This window comes from Rhea pennata, chromosome 1 (assembly GCF_028389875.1).
Source record: "Rhea pennata isolate bPtePen1 chromosome 1, bPtePen1.pri, whole genome shotgun sequence".
NCBI lineage: Eukaryota > Metazoa > Chordata > Aves > Rheiformes > Rheidae > Rhea > Rhea pennata.
The window spans coordinates 53,328,229-53,343,852 of NC_084663.1; the positions used below are offsets into that span (position 1 = coordinate 53,328,229).

Genomic DNA, 15,624 nt, shown 5'->3' on the forward strand with positions numbered 1-15,624 from the left:
TACATAAAATAGCAATTTATTGGAAAAAGCATGATGATTATTTATAGATACTGATTATTGACAGATATTATGCCATGATTAGTACCCCAAACAGAAAGAATAAGACAGATTTTGATAAACTGGCAAGCTAAGATCTTTCAAATCAACAATTTCCACCAAGCTTGCAGAGCCAATGATCAGCACAAAAAGCGTACTTCACAATATTAATGTATTTCTTTTATTTATTTAAACTCTATGAAAGTGCAGACAGAACGCAAGTATCTTTGCTTTGACAAATTTTGAAATTTTGAGACTTCAATCGCTGCAAAACATTCATCACCCAAAGCCAGAAAGGACTGTATTTGTAGAAAGTCTATGCAAGAGTCTCCAAATCAATCCATGAATTCATAAAGCAGACACTACTATATCGCTCCATTCCTCATTCATGCAGGTAAAAATATGCAGGATACGCATAAATTCCTTTGGCTTAGGGGACAGCCTTAGAAAAGCCTTTACCCTTCAAAAAAACTGGTTCATGGCTGTGACTCCTGAACTCTGTTTGTCTATCACAATTCCCTTTTGATTCCTCCTCCCCTGTGCAGCAATCACTAACTGCAGCCAACAGTTTTTCTTTTGCTTTTATTTTTTGAAAATTAACTAATCACCTGCTCTTTTTTCTCAGCCTGACCAGCTGCTCTTACACACAGGGAACTGAAATGCTCTTGCAAGGCCCACAACAAAGCTCTTTCTCCTTTTACTGCTAAGATTTGCTTTCAGAAAAAGGGAACACGTCAAAAAGCTCCTAATTAGTCAGAATTTGACTTCTATCTGAAAAGATCTCTTTCCTCTCTAAATAGAAAATGGCTTTTAGAAAGCACCTGGACTTTGAGGCACTTTAGTATCACAGGAATACACCTCTTTTAGTTGAAGGTAACAAATTACACAGGCACCCACTGCAGCATGGTGCACATTCCCATTACACATGTCCTGCTACCTGCCTGGTAGCGAGCTGACAGCTAAAATGCTGGTTTAATACAAAACAGTTAAACAATCACACTGTTCCTAAAACAAGACCCATCCTTACTATTTTACTTGAAATTTCAAAGTGGCTATTTATTATTTGATAAGTAAACCCCTGTTTTCAAGAACAAGCAGGCTTTTGTCCTTTGAAGACAACTGCTCTGAGTTGTCTTTAAAACCCCTCTGCAACCAACACTACTAAAGAAGGGAGCTTTTCAGAGGAGCTGCACCCATAGTTGCTCCCACGACTAGATGCTCACCATCTTGAAATTCACACTCAGATCACAAGTAATAGCTACCTGCTTCTTTCAGTCATCATTCTTTTAATTCAATTAGATTATCACGCACATTTCAACTATGGCCCCTGTGTAAGCTAGTTTTAGAGAAGAAATATTGCACACAAATAATAGGAAGGCTCGGAAATGTACTCAGGGTCTCCACATCACACTGGCCAGCACCTAGCTAACATCACGACATAATGTACCCCAAAGTGTCCACTTCTCAAACAGAAGAGATTTCATAAACATAATCTGGGATCTTCCTCAAAATGACATTTCTTAATCAGATGGCAAAAGTCTTGTTCTACTTCACACTATGAGAAAATGAAGAGGATGCTCATTTTCACTAGACTGTTTGTAGCAAACACCTATATCCCTTTAGATTGCTTTTTGGAATGGCACAGATAAAAGCGGCATTTAAAGCTGCAGCAAGCTCAGTAAGTTCAAAAGTCCCTGTATGCACTTTGGTCACGTCCTCCTGCCCGACACAGATAAGCTTCACAGTCTGCCAGCATTTGGACATGACTCCTGTCAGGCACTAGCCTTGCTAATTACATACTTCAGCTGCCTCAGCTCACTCTGGGAACATAAGGGAAGATAAGAGCAAGCCACTGAGAGATCATGAGAGTCCATGTGGCAGAGCACTTGGTCTGGAGAAAGGAGCAGCCAGGCCTGGGAAGGAGGCATCGTCAGGGCTTTGCACTGTTCTTCTAAAACAGTTGGTCCATTAAGGGAATGAGGCATGGATGTGAAGGGAGGGGATGATGGTTTTCTGCCTTTGCCAGACTGTTAGTTTCTTTCGAGAGGACAGGGACGTAGGGTGGGGAGACTCTCAGTGCTAGGGGCTAGCACCACCAGGACCCAGACACTCACTCTTTCACAAACCAGACCTCATTGCGTCGCCAATAAGGCTTCATAGGGGGGTCATAGCCATTGCAGAAGTAGAAATCTTTGCGGTACACAGCTTCAGTCCCCAGAGCAGACTTCAGCTTGGCAGCATAATTCACATAATCTGCCTCTTTGGCATAGCCACCAAACTGCCTGCAAAGAAACCAAACACAAAGAGGTGAGCAGATAGTCCTGCAAGAGGAAGAAAAGAGAGAGAGAAAGCAAGACATTCATCAGCGATATAGCCACATATTTTGATCCAGGTTCCTGCAGCATGCACTCGTGCTGGCACTGCTCTTCATGAGCCAGAGTATTTTGTCTGTGATTAACAGTCTTAAAGAGTACACAGCCTATGTACAGTCAGCCACTGACTGACCCCAAACAACCCCATACGTATCAGTCAGCAGCATGGCCCAGCCCTTTGAATGAGCACCATATCAGAGGAACAGGTTCCTGGAGTACGAGGTTATCTCCAAGTGTGCTCAGCCCTCAGTACTTCCACCAACGCTGTCAACAACCGTGTTTGCTGTAGTGTGAACAACCGTCTGACAGAAGCCAGACTGTGAGGTGAAGCCAGACCCTGGCTAGTCCAAGGGAAGGGGGGGTGGGGGGAGAAGCAGGATATGTTAGCAATTACAGTCCACAACACTATTCAAAAGGGCTATAACTGGTCTGGTTTATGTTGACCTCCCACTGGCAGAAATTGTTTCTGAGCCTGCACCTCACTGCCCTGCCTTTGAGCCAAAATTTAAAACAAAACAGCCTGTCCTTGTAGCATATCCTGCAGCACAGGCCAGGAGTAGTCACACGCAGGAGGAGCCAGCAGCCCAGGACCATCCAGAGCCAGTCAAAATAGTTCAAGAAATGAGGCAAAGGAGCATTCAAGAGGCTAAAAACAGGATAAAGAGTTTTTCTACATTAAAATGTTTGCCTGAGTCCAGCACACATCAGTTGACAGCTCTAAAGGCTTTCAAAGGCTGTTTGAAGCAATGCTGCTCATTACCATGATGGACACTGGCATTCAGGCTTCAGCTGACCCCTGTAGTTTGATGTCAGCCACCCCAAAGGACATCCTTAATGACTAAAAAACTAGCTTGATCCCCAAAACTGACGACAACAGTGCTTTTCGGAGATCAGGAATGATTCAGTCCTTCCATTTTCACTCTCTCCTGCCCTTCTCCTCCCCAGGTGAGACAAAAAGACTTGCAGGGCTAACCTCGGCACATGTTTTGCCAATGACAAAAAATCTATGTTCCAGATCTGTGCAACAAGAACCGTAATAAAAAGGCATAAAACATTTGTCTTCAGTCTTCAATGATCCTTCCATCTCTTTCTACGACATGCACCCCTTTTCCAGCAAGAAATCTGGTAAAACCAACACTGCTCTTTAGCACACCCTAGAGATCTCAGCACTGGGGACTGGAAATCCCCAGACGTATTCCTTACGTGGAATAAATTGTCATCTCCTGTCTCTTTTCAATCTTAATGCTGTCATCACTAGGAGAGGGAGGAGTGGCTTGAAACTGGCTTGGGATCCGCAGAAAGACCTTCACTTTCTGCTGCAAGGAGCCATCTTCAGCAGGAAAAGCAGTGATGGAGACAGGGGCGGTCATGCCCATTCCAACTCCTAGAAGAAAAACACAGAACTTACTAAACACAGCTATGTCCTTGGGAACTTGTGGCATTAACAGGAAGAATTTGCTAAAGCTAACTTTAGCCTAGTAAGGCTCCTCACCTCAATCTCCTTGACACTCAGTGAAGACAGAAGGGGCCTTTGGGGCGCACAAAAAAGCCGTGCTAGGCATCAGCTTTGACCAAACCTCTCCCTCTCCTGACTACACAGGATCCTGGGAGATAAGGCCCTTGGGTGAACTCTGAACAGCTCCTTGTGAATGGCACTATTTTCATGGCCCTCCGCTATTATAGCTCATGACACTGAGATACTCAGTTCCTCTGACATCGCCTCTAACAGAACAGGACACCAACAGCACGCTGCTTTTCTACTCATTACTTCCAAAAGGTACAACATGGCACTAAGGGAAAATTGCCTTCTCTCTCCTTTCAGTAGCAGAGAACCTCCAGCTCTTGCTATCAAGCAGCTGCAGAGCTGGCTGAGATCAAGACGTCCTTCTCACCTCGTTGTACAAGTTGGTACCACGCCTGTCTCTGGGCCATGTTATAAAAGGTACCCTTTTTCCTACAGCAATAATGACCAATATGTTTCCAAAACACACCTCTGTAACTGCTATTTCCCTCTGTTTCCAGCTCCTATTCCCATACAGACCATATAATTCTCTGTACAAGATATCTGAAGACGGTATGAAAACAAACATGTGTGCCTCAAAACTACTCTGAGGTTGCGGTCTCTTTCTGTTAGAGGTGATTACTAATGCTTTAGTAAGTGGAGAATTAGAAGCAATCACTTTTAAACACCATTATAAAACAAGCTCATTCTTCATTACCTTTTCCATAAATAAAAATAGCCAGAGCAAATGATAAAAGCCAAGGTCATAAAAGCCATTTCACTGCCTATGCAGGCAGGTCTTACAGGTGTGATCAAAGGGCCAAAGTGACCCAGTTAGCCTGGATTCAGGAGCTACCACCCATCCAGTGAGCTGTGATAAATATATGTGTGCCTGTTCTCACACCGTCCCAGCTGTAAGGCAACACATTCCTGCTTAGACAACCCACCTTCATGATTTTACCCTGAAACACAGTCAGGCTAAGAGCAGACTCATAGCATGACTTGACTGACAGCTGGCCATGCTCTACCCCGTGGCAACTGCATTAATTTTAGTGAGGGACTGCAAAGACCCCCAGTGATCAGAGCTGCAAGCCAGGGTGTGGGCTTAGACTGCCGTGGAGCAGTCTCTCCATCCATCCATCCATCCTCTCCATCCATCCAGCTTCAGGGAAGCGTCTGTAACGACAAACAAGCAAAGGAGCCGCCGAGCCAAGCCAGTGGGTTTCCCTCACCCTTGTCATTGGTTCCTCCGACGTATTTTAGGAGCTTGAGCACCGCTTCCTTGGAGGCTTCATCAAACGGCTTCCCAGTTACCTCCACGGTGGCGAACGTCCCGCCTTCGCACGCCCTCTCCTCGTAGGCGACCTCCCCCTGCAGCAAAGGCGGCCGTCGTCGGCGAGCCCCGCGGGCGCAGCCGGCCCCGGCCGCGGCGGCTGCGCGGCAGCGCCCCGGCCCCGCGGCGCCGGGACCGCGCCCCGACCCGCGCCCGCCCCGGCGCTGCGGCCCCCGCGGCCCCCGGCCACGGCGACATGCGGAAAATGCAGCGACACGCGCGGCCCGGACGGCCCCGAGCGGCCCGGCGGGCGGGCGGCGTCTGCCGCCCCCGGCAGCGCGGACCTACCGCTGCCCCCTGGCTGAGCACGCGGTAGGGCCACGTCTCCACGCTGCTCAGCAGCGAGTTCTTGATCATGCCCAGCATGGTGGCTCGGCTCGGCCCGGCTCGGCCCGGCCCGGCTCGGCTCGGCTCGGCTCGGCTCGGCGCGGTGGGAGGGCCCCGGCGCCGCGCACCGCCCAGGGGGCGCCCAAGGGCGGCTGCGCCGCGGCCACGGGCCGCTGCAGCACAGGGGCAGGGCGTGTGCGTGTGTGTGTGTGTGCGCGCGTGTGCGCGCGCGTGTGTGTGTGTGTGTGTGTATGTGCGAGCATATGTGTGTGTGAGCATGTGTGTGTGAGCATGTGTGTGTGTGGACGCATGGGAGGGAGTGAGGGGTGCAGGTGTGTGCGTGCATGTGCGTGTGCACGCACGCATGTGGCACGTGTGCACCTACGTGTGTGCATGTGTATGCATGTGTGTGGATGTGCATGTGTGGGTGTGCATGTGTGCATGCACATTATGTGTGTGTGTGTGTTATGTAGGAGCAGTGAGGGTTGTGCGTGCAGCTTGTGTGTAAGGGGGGGGTGTGTGGGGAGGGGGTGCATGAGCAGGTGTGTCTGTGTGCCCACGTGCAGGTGTGCGTGTGCCTCTGTGTGTGTGCCTGTATGTGTGCATATGTGAGTTTCTGTGGATGTGTGCACGTGTCTTTGTATGTGTCCGTGCCTTTGCGTGTGCACATGCATGTGTTCATGTGTGTGTGTGCCCCCCCAGCGCTGGCCTCGACGCCTGCCCAGGCGGCAGCATGGGTGCTGGGAGGCCCACATGGGCCGAGGAAGCAGCACCCTGGGTGCTCTTCCTGCTAAGCCCTCCTCATGGCTCTCCCCGGCATCCTGGCAGCCCTCTATCCCCACAGCATCCCCATGGTATCCCTGCAGCGCTGGGGAACCCAAGGGACAGACCCTGGGGCAGCGAGCAGCTGGGGCTGGGCTACTAATGTTGGGCCTTTCTGGCAGGAGGAGGTCAAACCAGCGCAGGCGGTGGAAGTGGAAACGCTGACGTTGCAGCCGATGAAGTCATGGAGGAGGTTGCAAAACATACAGTGTAGTAAAGCACGGGACCAGATGGTACTTGGCTAGGAGAGAGAAGAAATCTGAAGGAAATTAAATATAAAGGAGAGGGAAATGTGGATAAAAATGTGTAATATATAGTCTGGAAAGGTGCCGTTCTCCTGAAGGTTGCAAAATCATAAAGGTCACTAATTTTTTTAATAAAAGAAGCTGAGGCGACATGGAGGATCATCATTACTTTGTTTCAAGACACTGAAATTAAATAGTGCTTCATGCCTTTTCCTGATTTCCTAAGCCTTAGGTAAGGGGTGGGTCTTCAAAGCTGCTGGTATGGTTACTGTCTCTCTAGTGACTTGATGTGTTCACAGCCTAACTGGTGAGCTCTGTTTAACAGTGCAGCCAGGTCCCTTACCATAAATGAACAAAATAAGGGGCTCAAAAGGTCTTACATAGCTAGATATCTTTATGTGCATGAAGGACTTGAATTCCTCATGATCACAAGTGGATTTTAGTTACGTAAGACATCTCAGAGGACAAATGCCAGCTGGAGTGAGTGATTTGCCCACAGCCACTTAGGAAGTCAGCTGGGGCAGGATCAAATGCAGGCAAGTCCTCGTGGGCCAACAGGGTAGAGGCACTGCAAGGTGCCTGCTCACCTACACTTCTGCGGGCTCCTAATGCAGAGTGGCAGGGAAACAGGCTTGCATGTGATTTCCCTACACTCTTGAAGAGCAAAACAGAAAATGATAAGGATGTGTGACCTTAAAGCGTTTCCCTCTAGAGAGAAATACTAGTGTAAAGACAAAGCAGCTGGCGAGATCAAGTGATCAAATCTGCTTGTCTGCCTCTTGAAATAGAGGCTAAGTTTTGTAGCAGACTATCTTTAGATCTGGAAGAGGGGCTGGAGTCTGATACGGGCTTTCAAAGACTGAGTGACAGGTGCTGCTATCAGTGATGACAAGGCCACAGATTTACTCATTTATTAACCATCTCTGAAGTTTGGTTTATTTGCCATTATGAAAGAAATTGCAAAACTGTAAAATACCTTGTGTGTTGCAACCTATTTGTTCTCTTTTAAAACAGAGTTTCTCTGTTGAGCTAAGGACATCTGCCAAAAATAGCAATTTGTGCATACCAGTGTACAAATAGCTGGACTGGGTCAGACCACATGTCCATCTTGCCCAGTCCTCTATCTGTTGTAGAGACTGCTAGTAGCTAAGTAAGGAGTAAAAGCATGCAGGGATCTGGTCTGGCATCCCACCTCCAGGCGTCTCTGACTGAGGGTCTTCCCTGAGCCAGAAGTCTTAGTTTTGTGTTCAGAAGTGCATGATGGATTTTATAGAACTTCAAGCTGCCTAATATAAAGATCTCATATCTTGAGCATGAACAAGCAAATGATGTTGTATCATCAAGACAGGCCAAAGTGACCAGCAGCCTCCATAGCCCCAAGCAAAGTGCAAAAAACATCCTCAGAGGGACCAGCAGCCTGCAAAAGCGCACAGCTGATGCTGCAGCACAGCCTAGTAGTTCTGAAGGCAGATTAACAAGGAAGAGGCTGATGGGGACTTTCTCTCCTGTTATTTCTTGTCCTTTTGGTAAATATATTCTAGAATCAAAATACTCTATATTCCTGGGAAATTATGATGGCAGATCTGCCAAAGGCACAACCGTATTGTTTTATCAGCCTTTTCACAGGCTTGATTTTTCCTTGATCTAGTTAAGAAGTGCTTCAAATTCCCAGGCAAAAGCGAAGGGGAGACCTGCCAAGTTAGGGTTTTGTTATTTTCTGAAAATCTGAACTCAGAAAATTTACACTCAGGAAATATTTATCAGTTTGTTTCATACTCCTCATTTCTCAACCATCCAACACCCATGTCCCAGCCAAAATGTTCACTGTGTTACTTCCAGTTCATTTTCAGGGGTTTCATATGAAGGAATCTTTCCTCTTGAGGTTATTGTAGTGTCATTGAATTTCTTTCCATATGCTCAGGCCCTGGGAATCCTTGAATAGCTAGTCTGCATCCTCACTATTTATGCCTGGAGAGTGTTTGCAACACAACTGTCATGCCAGACTCCCCCACAACCACTTAGACATAATCCATTCTTTATTTTTGTTCTCATAAATTATCATAAATTGCTCTATCCAGACCTTTAACAAATAGTTACATTTATTCTCTCCTCTGACTCTCCTACCTGTATTTTAGTAGATTCCAGATATGCAGTTGGCTGCAACACTGGATGAGAATTTCTGTATTGGATTCACCTATAGGGACCTGAAAGGCAAGCCCACAAAATCCTGCATTAAGTTCATAGTTTGTTTTCTGTGTGTTTTTTATTACTAGTTTTATTTTCTTTTTTATTTTCTTTTTTATTTTCCTTTTTTTTTTTTCTTCAGCAAAGAAAAGCTGAAGGCAAGGTGTTCTGGATACTCCCTGAGACATAAATACCCCTGGAGTGCCTTGGTGTTCTTTTTCTACAGATCATAAACATGCTAAGGGATGCTAATACATGTCTGGAGGTCTATGTTTGCATGTGTAGAAGATACTCTGCAAGTCAGACACCAATCGAGTGGTTACCTGTGATTCTGGGACTAAACGGTCTCCTAAGCTATTTTGCAAAACCCCTCTGGACACCTATCTATATCCTTAGGTACCTAAATAATTTTGAAAAAACCTATCCTGGTTTCCAGGGATCTTGACAGAAGTTAGTGTGATGTTTTTCAGTGCGTTGGAAAGGTCTGGACATATCTGTTTTGAGTGTCCAACTCAAGGTAACTAGCAAAAATCAAAAAGCTAGCAAAGAAGGTAAGTGTACGAATCTGGTTCCTGGACTCTGACACATCTCTGTTCTTGAGACATTATGCATAGACCAAAGTTTTAAACCTTTCCACCCTCTGAACATGTGAACAGGGCATTTGTACTAATGGTGAATAGGTTAAAGCCATATTTTAAGATAGATCTTTCTTTCTCCCTCCCCACCCAGGTGGAAGTGCCAAGCATTAATCTTTCTTTCTGCATTCAACAGCAGTTCAACACCTTTTAAAATCAAATTCCTCAGCTGTTTCAGATGGAGTGCTATGAAAATAAGACATAAACTAATCTGATCTTTACAGAAAGAGTTTTGCTCATAACAGAAAGAATGATGGTACAGTATAACAATACTCATAATCAGCTGTAGTGAGCCTGTCAACTCATTTTGCATTGGACATAAAACAGCTATCTTTGCAGAACACAGCTGGATTTGACCCACTGACCTGGACTTGAAAGACAGCAACAAAATGCAGAAGTTCTGGTCATCTCAGTAAAGTTGGCTGTCATATATGCTTTATTCTGTCTAACGGTGACCCATCAAGAAAGGCTTAGGCAGGTGAGAAAAAGTGAAAATTTCCCTTTTTTTCTGGCAGAGTTAATTCCTCTGAGGTCTCCTGCGAACATACAGCCTTCTCCTATGCAGTGGAAGTCTCCGCAGCTGGGTGTTTCCACGCCTCTGGCTCTGCAGGGCATTAAGTCTAGTGGGAAGGATGGTCTTGCTGATGACATTGAGCCGCTCATTCAGTTCTTCTAGCCTTTTCCTTATTGACTGGACTTCCCTTACGAGATTGTCCACAGCCGCAGAGACAGGACGGAGACTGAAGAGAGAGTTATACAGGAGAATAACTCAGGCTGGGGACTGTTCCTTATCAAACAAAATAAATAGCTGTGGCCTTGTGTTTTGGCAGGGGAAGACTTCATTCTGAGAGAAACACAAGCAAGCCACTAAAAGATGCCTCCAAAGCAACCTTGCCCTTTGGGTTGTGGGAACTCAAACAAGATGTCCCAGCCTGAGGGACCTATGGGGCCAGTGGGTGCAACATGCTCTTCCATCACCACTGAAGCACAGGTGGCTCTGTGCAGAGCAACAGCAGGTTTATGAGCTCCCACAAGCTCTCTTTTTAAGGGAGAAGATAAGAACCATCCTGCTCAGCCGGAAGCAGCAGAGATGGAGAAGGAGAGAGAGGCCCTGTGCAGCATCTCCTGTTAGCCTTGCTCAATGAAGGACAGGCTGCTGTGTGCTGTTACGTAGTGGAGCCTGCACAGCCCTCCCAGTCAGTCACACTAGCCTATGCCTCTCCCTGAGCTGGGGGATGTGGAGAGTAAGGGCTTCTGTAAGGGTCCTCTTGGACCACTTCCTCCCAGGTTGCCTGTTTGTCTTAGGAAGCTCTGAGAAACTCCAGTGATCACTTCTAATATTAATTAATATTGATTAGCCTTGCTATTAAGCAGGAGCTGCCATGCTGGCTGGGCCAGTGATTCCCATGGATTACAGTCAGTCTTCAACATTTCTAATGGACCAATCTGTGTCCTTACCAGCAAACTCCTAACTCAAAGTACTATGTGGGAAATATGGCTGAATAGCCTCCCTAAATCTCCTAGTTGAGGAGTTACTGAGATCTTTCCAAATATATAATACTTAGCATCTGCCCTGAAGATCTTAGGCAAGAACTAATCTCAGCACTGGCAATATGAAAGTGGTAACAAAATCTGCACTAATAACAATATCCATCAAGTAGTCAGAGAGAAATCAATTCAGTGCCAAAGGTCAGCATATAATCAGTCAAGTATATCCTCTTTAAGCTCCAATTTGTAAGATATTGTGTGACCTTCTGACCAGTACTATTTTATCCTTCTAACCTTTTCTCTTCAATTGATTCAATGCCTAGCATTCAACAACAGATTTATTTTTTCTTTTTCCTAAAACAAAAGCCGAGTTACAGAAGAAAACCAGTTGCTTTGGGAGTAGCTCTAACTTAAGCAATATTAGGTTTCTAGTGCTTCCTTCTATTTTCTTTCCTCTCTCTCTTTCATTGCCTCTTCTGTTCTGTTTCTGGAAACATCAGATTAAGGTAAAATTTGTAAGTGTGTTAAATAGTTAATATTTCCTGTAATGTAAAGTGGGAAATATGAGGAGATGGCCTACAGAATAGCTTTGTCTGGAAAGTTACAAAGATGCAAATCAAAAACTATCACAGGCCAGCTTAGCTTCTTCTTCCTGCCATGTGGACAATTTCATGTGTGGACCTGTAACACAAATAATTTTTAACACCTACTTTCTTAGAACTGAGGTAAAAAGGATAGCCTAAATTTCCTTTAGGATAATTCTTTTAATCTAGTCATGGCAATCTGGAGATATTTCCCAATAAATAGTGAACAGAATATTCAATTTACTAAGGTGTTCAGGGTGCATGTTGAGAGTCTACAGAAAGAGAGTGATGCCAGCACACCTGGCATGGCTTACCAGGATGATGGGTTTTATCTCCCTGCATTTGTGCAATCTGAAAGTTAAGTAAGATGAATCCTATTGAAGGAAGGACATCCAGGTGAGGACTGAACCCTATCTTCAGATGACAGGCATTACCTGGAGAACTCAGGCAGTAAAGCATTTGGGTTGTTCAGCAAGGTATGTTTCATTTGCCAGAAGATGCTGTTTCCCCACTTCTCAAGTGTTCGAGTAATGCTGTTCACGCCCTCGATGTTGACCTTGTCAGCTATTTCAGCAGAATTCCCATGGAAAAGAGGACAGGAGATTCGTCAGAACAAGAAAATATGAGCCTGTGGTCTGAATTTGATTCCACTCCCCTTCACCTCAACTGAGCTGCAATGAAGTACTAAATATCAAACATAAAGAGGATTTAAATTATAAAGCAAATAACTTCCCCTCACAGCTTAATTCTCTGTCTCCTGTAGCCAGACTCCAGCTGATTATTTGTTAAAATGCTCATGGATGGGCCCGTGGCTCTTACTCCAAGGACAAAATAATGCAGATGTTCAGCGCTGCGAGAGCAAGCCCCTCCCTCAGGCTGACCCACCACCACCACATCTTACCGCCTTCCCTGTAGTTCCATTTCTGATGTCGATCCACAAAGTCTTTTTGGCATTTACTGCTGGGCAAGAGGACAATGAGGAGGAAAAGCGGAAGAGTCACCATGATGGGGGAAAGTAGGGCTTTGCCCTTCCCTTACTCTGTGGAGAGACAGAAAACTTTGTTAATTGCTCTATTTCTCTCTTTCCTTTTTTTTTATCTGTCTACCACCTGTCTCCCAAACACTTTCATTCTCTCTGATGATGTATTTCTTTAAAATGTTGTTCAAGGAACTCAGTTTAGCTTTTACAGAAGTATAAGGACTTTTCTTTTTCACAAGTATGATCTTTCCTACTTTTTTCAGGCCATCGAGTGGTACAGAGATGCTTCATCAACAGGTGCAGCTAGGAAGGTAGCTTTGCTTCATATGTTGCCATGTTGGGATAGCACCTTTTAGCAATAAATGTTTCATGAATGTCATTGAGGAGGTACTAGGAACAACAGAAATAACTGCATCCCAACATTGCAATCAAGGAAATCAAGGTACAAAATAATGAAGGAATTTTTCAAGAATTTAATAGAATCAAGAACAGGAATTTGATCTCTTTTATCTGATTCAGTACCCATTGATGTACCTGAAATGTTGCCCAGTGATGAAGCCTCAAAAGAAAAAAAGAAACTTTCTGTCCACCTTGCCCTGGTGCTGGGAAGTCCCTCCTGAGCAAATCTGCAGAGTAGGGAGTTGGTACATGGGTGGTGGTCAAATAGGTAGATAAACTGACATAAGCTTTATCCTACACTCCTCGTCTTCTGTCAAACTTACCATCACTCCCAAGCCAAAGTCAACCCTAACCCAGGCCTTCCTGGACAAGTGCTATCTCTAAACACAAGGGAATAGATCAGTCTCTCTGTCTTACTCATACTAAGTTGTAGTTATGTCTTAATTAAGTAATCTCTCAGCTGGTATTTTTTTCTCTTGTCATGGACAGCTATTCTGGTAGTAATTGACTGGAAATAGCAATTATGCACATATTGCACATACAAAACAGAAATACTCCATTGCAAAGTTCATGGTTTTTAGTGATGATTTCAGTTGTCTGTAGTCTAATTCTTAAGCACAGTGATGGAGGGGCTCATGTGCGAAGTAGGTACACTCACAAAACCCGACTCGTTCCTTCATTCAAGTCATAAATCAGAAATCTAAGATTTTACTGAAAAGTATGAGGACATTAAGTTGCTTTTTCAATATCATATTACCTTCATCTCCTAACCATCTGGGAAGACTTTAGCCACATCAAAACCTACTAGCAGCTGTACCAGATAAGGGAGAACATAAATACATCTCCTTATTTTGTGCTTTTCTTTATATTTAATGATTGATGTGTTTTTAATTGAATTGTGCTCCTTTTTTATGTATTTCTAAAATAGCAGTATGAATACAGCCATACTGATGGAAAATGTCATGCTACTTTAAAAATATTACTTTCTACCTGTTGGGATGTATTTTGTACTCAATATTCTTCTAATTACAGTACTTTTTAAAGGAAAAAAATAAATTACTTTCCTCCTATCTCATACATACACATACTTCTTCGTCCCAACACACTAAAAGCTGCCAAAATTCACATCTAAAGAAAGTTCGATGATATCACTGAGGTACATAATGAAAATGTCTCCACAGACCATCTTGAAGCTATATGCATTGACAGCACAGCTCCTCTGTCTCTCCACATTTCCAGATAAAATACTCCAGCCTTTAGAGCTTTTTTTTTTCTTTTGATAACTGTGCACTGCACATGCTTTTTTAATCTTCCGTGATGAAAAAGGACTTATCAGATGCCAGCATCTCTAATTGCAAATGGTTTTAAAATGCTGCCAACATCAAGGAGGTAGTGCGGCTTTCCAGCTCATTTTAAAACATCCTGAAGAAATTGACCATTCCTTATCCTTTCCACATCCCACCTGCTTCAGTACTGCAGGGCTGGAATACTTTGATCTTTGTAAGAAGAATGGTGCTAAATTCCACCTACATCTGGTACTGAAAATCCACCCTACTTTATCTCAAATTTTTTAAAACCCGAAGTGTCCAGATGAATCACAAGACCAACATGCTCTATTTGCAGGGTCCCTGACAGACCAGTTTCTTTGTAGCTTTGCTCACTGAATTCTCCAGCACCCATCATTATTTCTTATCATGGTAAATATGCTGTTATAATCATCCTGAAAATAGGTGCCTGTAACTCAAACACTTGCAATAAATTAAGCAATCTTCTCCCTCTTAAGTGAAACCATAGAAGACAACTGGACCATTCACTAACAAGGTTTTTATTAGAGTGTGGGTTAGATGAGTGGACAGTGAGGTGGATTGAGAACTGGCTGAAAGGCAAAGCTCAGAGGGTCGTCATCAGTGGCATGGAGTCTAGTTGGAGGCCTGTGGCTAGTGGAGTTCTCAGGGCTCTGTACTAGATCTCATTCTGTTCAACTTGTTCATCAATGACCTGATGAGGGGACAGAGTGCCTCCTCAGCAGCTTTGCTGACGATACCAAACCTGGAGGGAGGAGTGGCTGACATGCCTGAGGGCTGTGCTGCCATTCAGAGAGACCTGGACAGGCTTGAGGTTCAACAAGGGCAAGTGCAGGGTGCTGCTCCTAGGGAGGAATAATCCCATGCACCAGTAGAGGCTGGGGGCTGACCTGCTGGAAAGAAGCTCTGCAGAGAAGGATCTGAGAGTGCTGGTAGATGACAAACTGACCACGAGCCAGAAATGTGCCCTTGTGTTCAAGAAGGCCAATGGTCTCCTGGGGTGCATTGGGAAGAGTGTTGCCAGCAGGTCGAGGGAGGTGATCTTGCCCCTTTGCTCAGCCCTGGTGAGGCCTCATCTCTAGTACTGTGTCCAGTTCTGGGCTCCCCAGGACAAGAGTGACATGGAGCTGCTGGAGAGAGTCCAGCATAGGGCTACAAAGACGATCAGAGGGCTGGAGCATCTGCCCTATGAGGAACGGCTGCGAGAGCTGGGCCCGTTTAGCCTGGAGAAGAGAAAGGGGGATCTTATTAATGTGTATAAGTACCTGAAGGGAGGGTGTCAAGGGGACGGAGACAAACTCTTTTCAGTTGTCTCATGTGACAGGACAAGAGGCAATGGGCACAAACTGAACCACAGGAAGTTCCGCCTGAATATGAGGAGGAATTTCTTTACTGTGAGAGTGATGGAGCACTGG

The 15,624-nt window shown here is 45.1% G+C and overlaps 1 protein-coding gene across 1 annotated transcript; it reads right to left on the bottom strand.

Moving 5' to 3' along the window:
• Positions 1 to 5,680, bottom strand: HEBP1 (heme binding protein 1). Its single transcript, XM_062586655.1, has 4 exons — positions 5,531 to 5,680; positions 5,142 to 5,280; positions 3,612 to 3,792; positions 1 to 2,318 (listed from the first exon to the last, which is right to left on the bottom strand). Exons 1-4 carry the CDS (start codon positions 5,606 to 5,608, stop codon positions 2,147 to 2,149), a joined length of 570 nt encoding a protein of 189 aa, XP_062442639.1. The 5' UTR covers positions 5,609 to 5,680; the 3' UTR covers positions 1 to 2,146.
• Between the last annotated feature and the right edge of the window lie 9,944 nt (positions 5,681 to 15,624).

Bases quoted from the DNA above. Each gene is read 5' to 3' on its own strand.
- HEBP1 (XM_062586655.1), bottom strand. From the start codon at position 5,608: ATGCTGGGCATGATCAAGAACTCGCTGCTGAGCAGCGTGGAGACGTGG. The intron at 5,281-5,530 runs GTAGGTCCGCGC...CCTTTGCTGCAG, and splicing joins TGCTCAGCCAGGGGGCAGCG to GGGGAGGTCGCCTACGAGGA. The intron at 3,793-5,141 runs GTGAGGGAAACC...TTTTTCTTCTAG, and splicing joins CGGAGGAACCAATGACAAGG to GAGTTGGAATGGGCATGACC.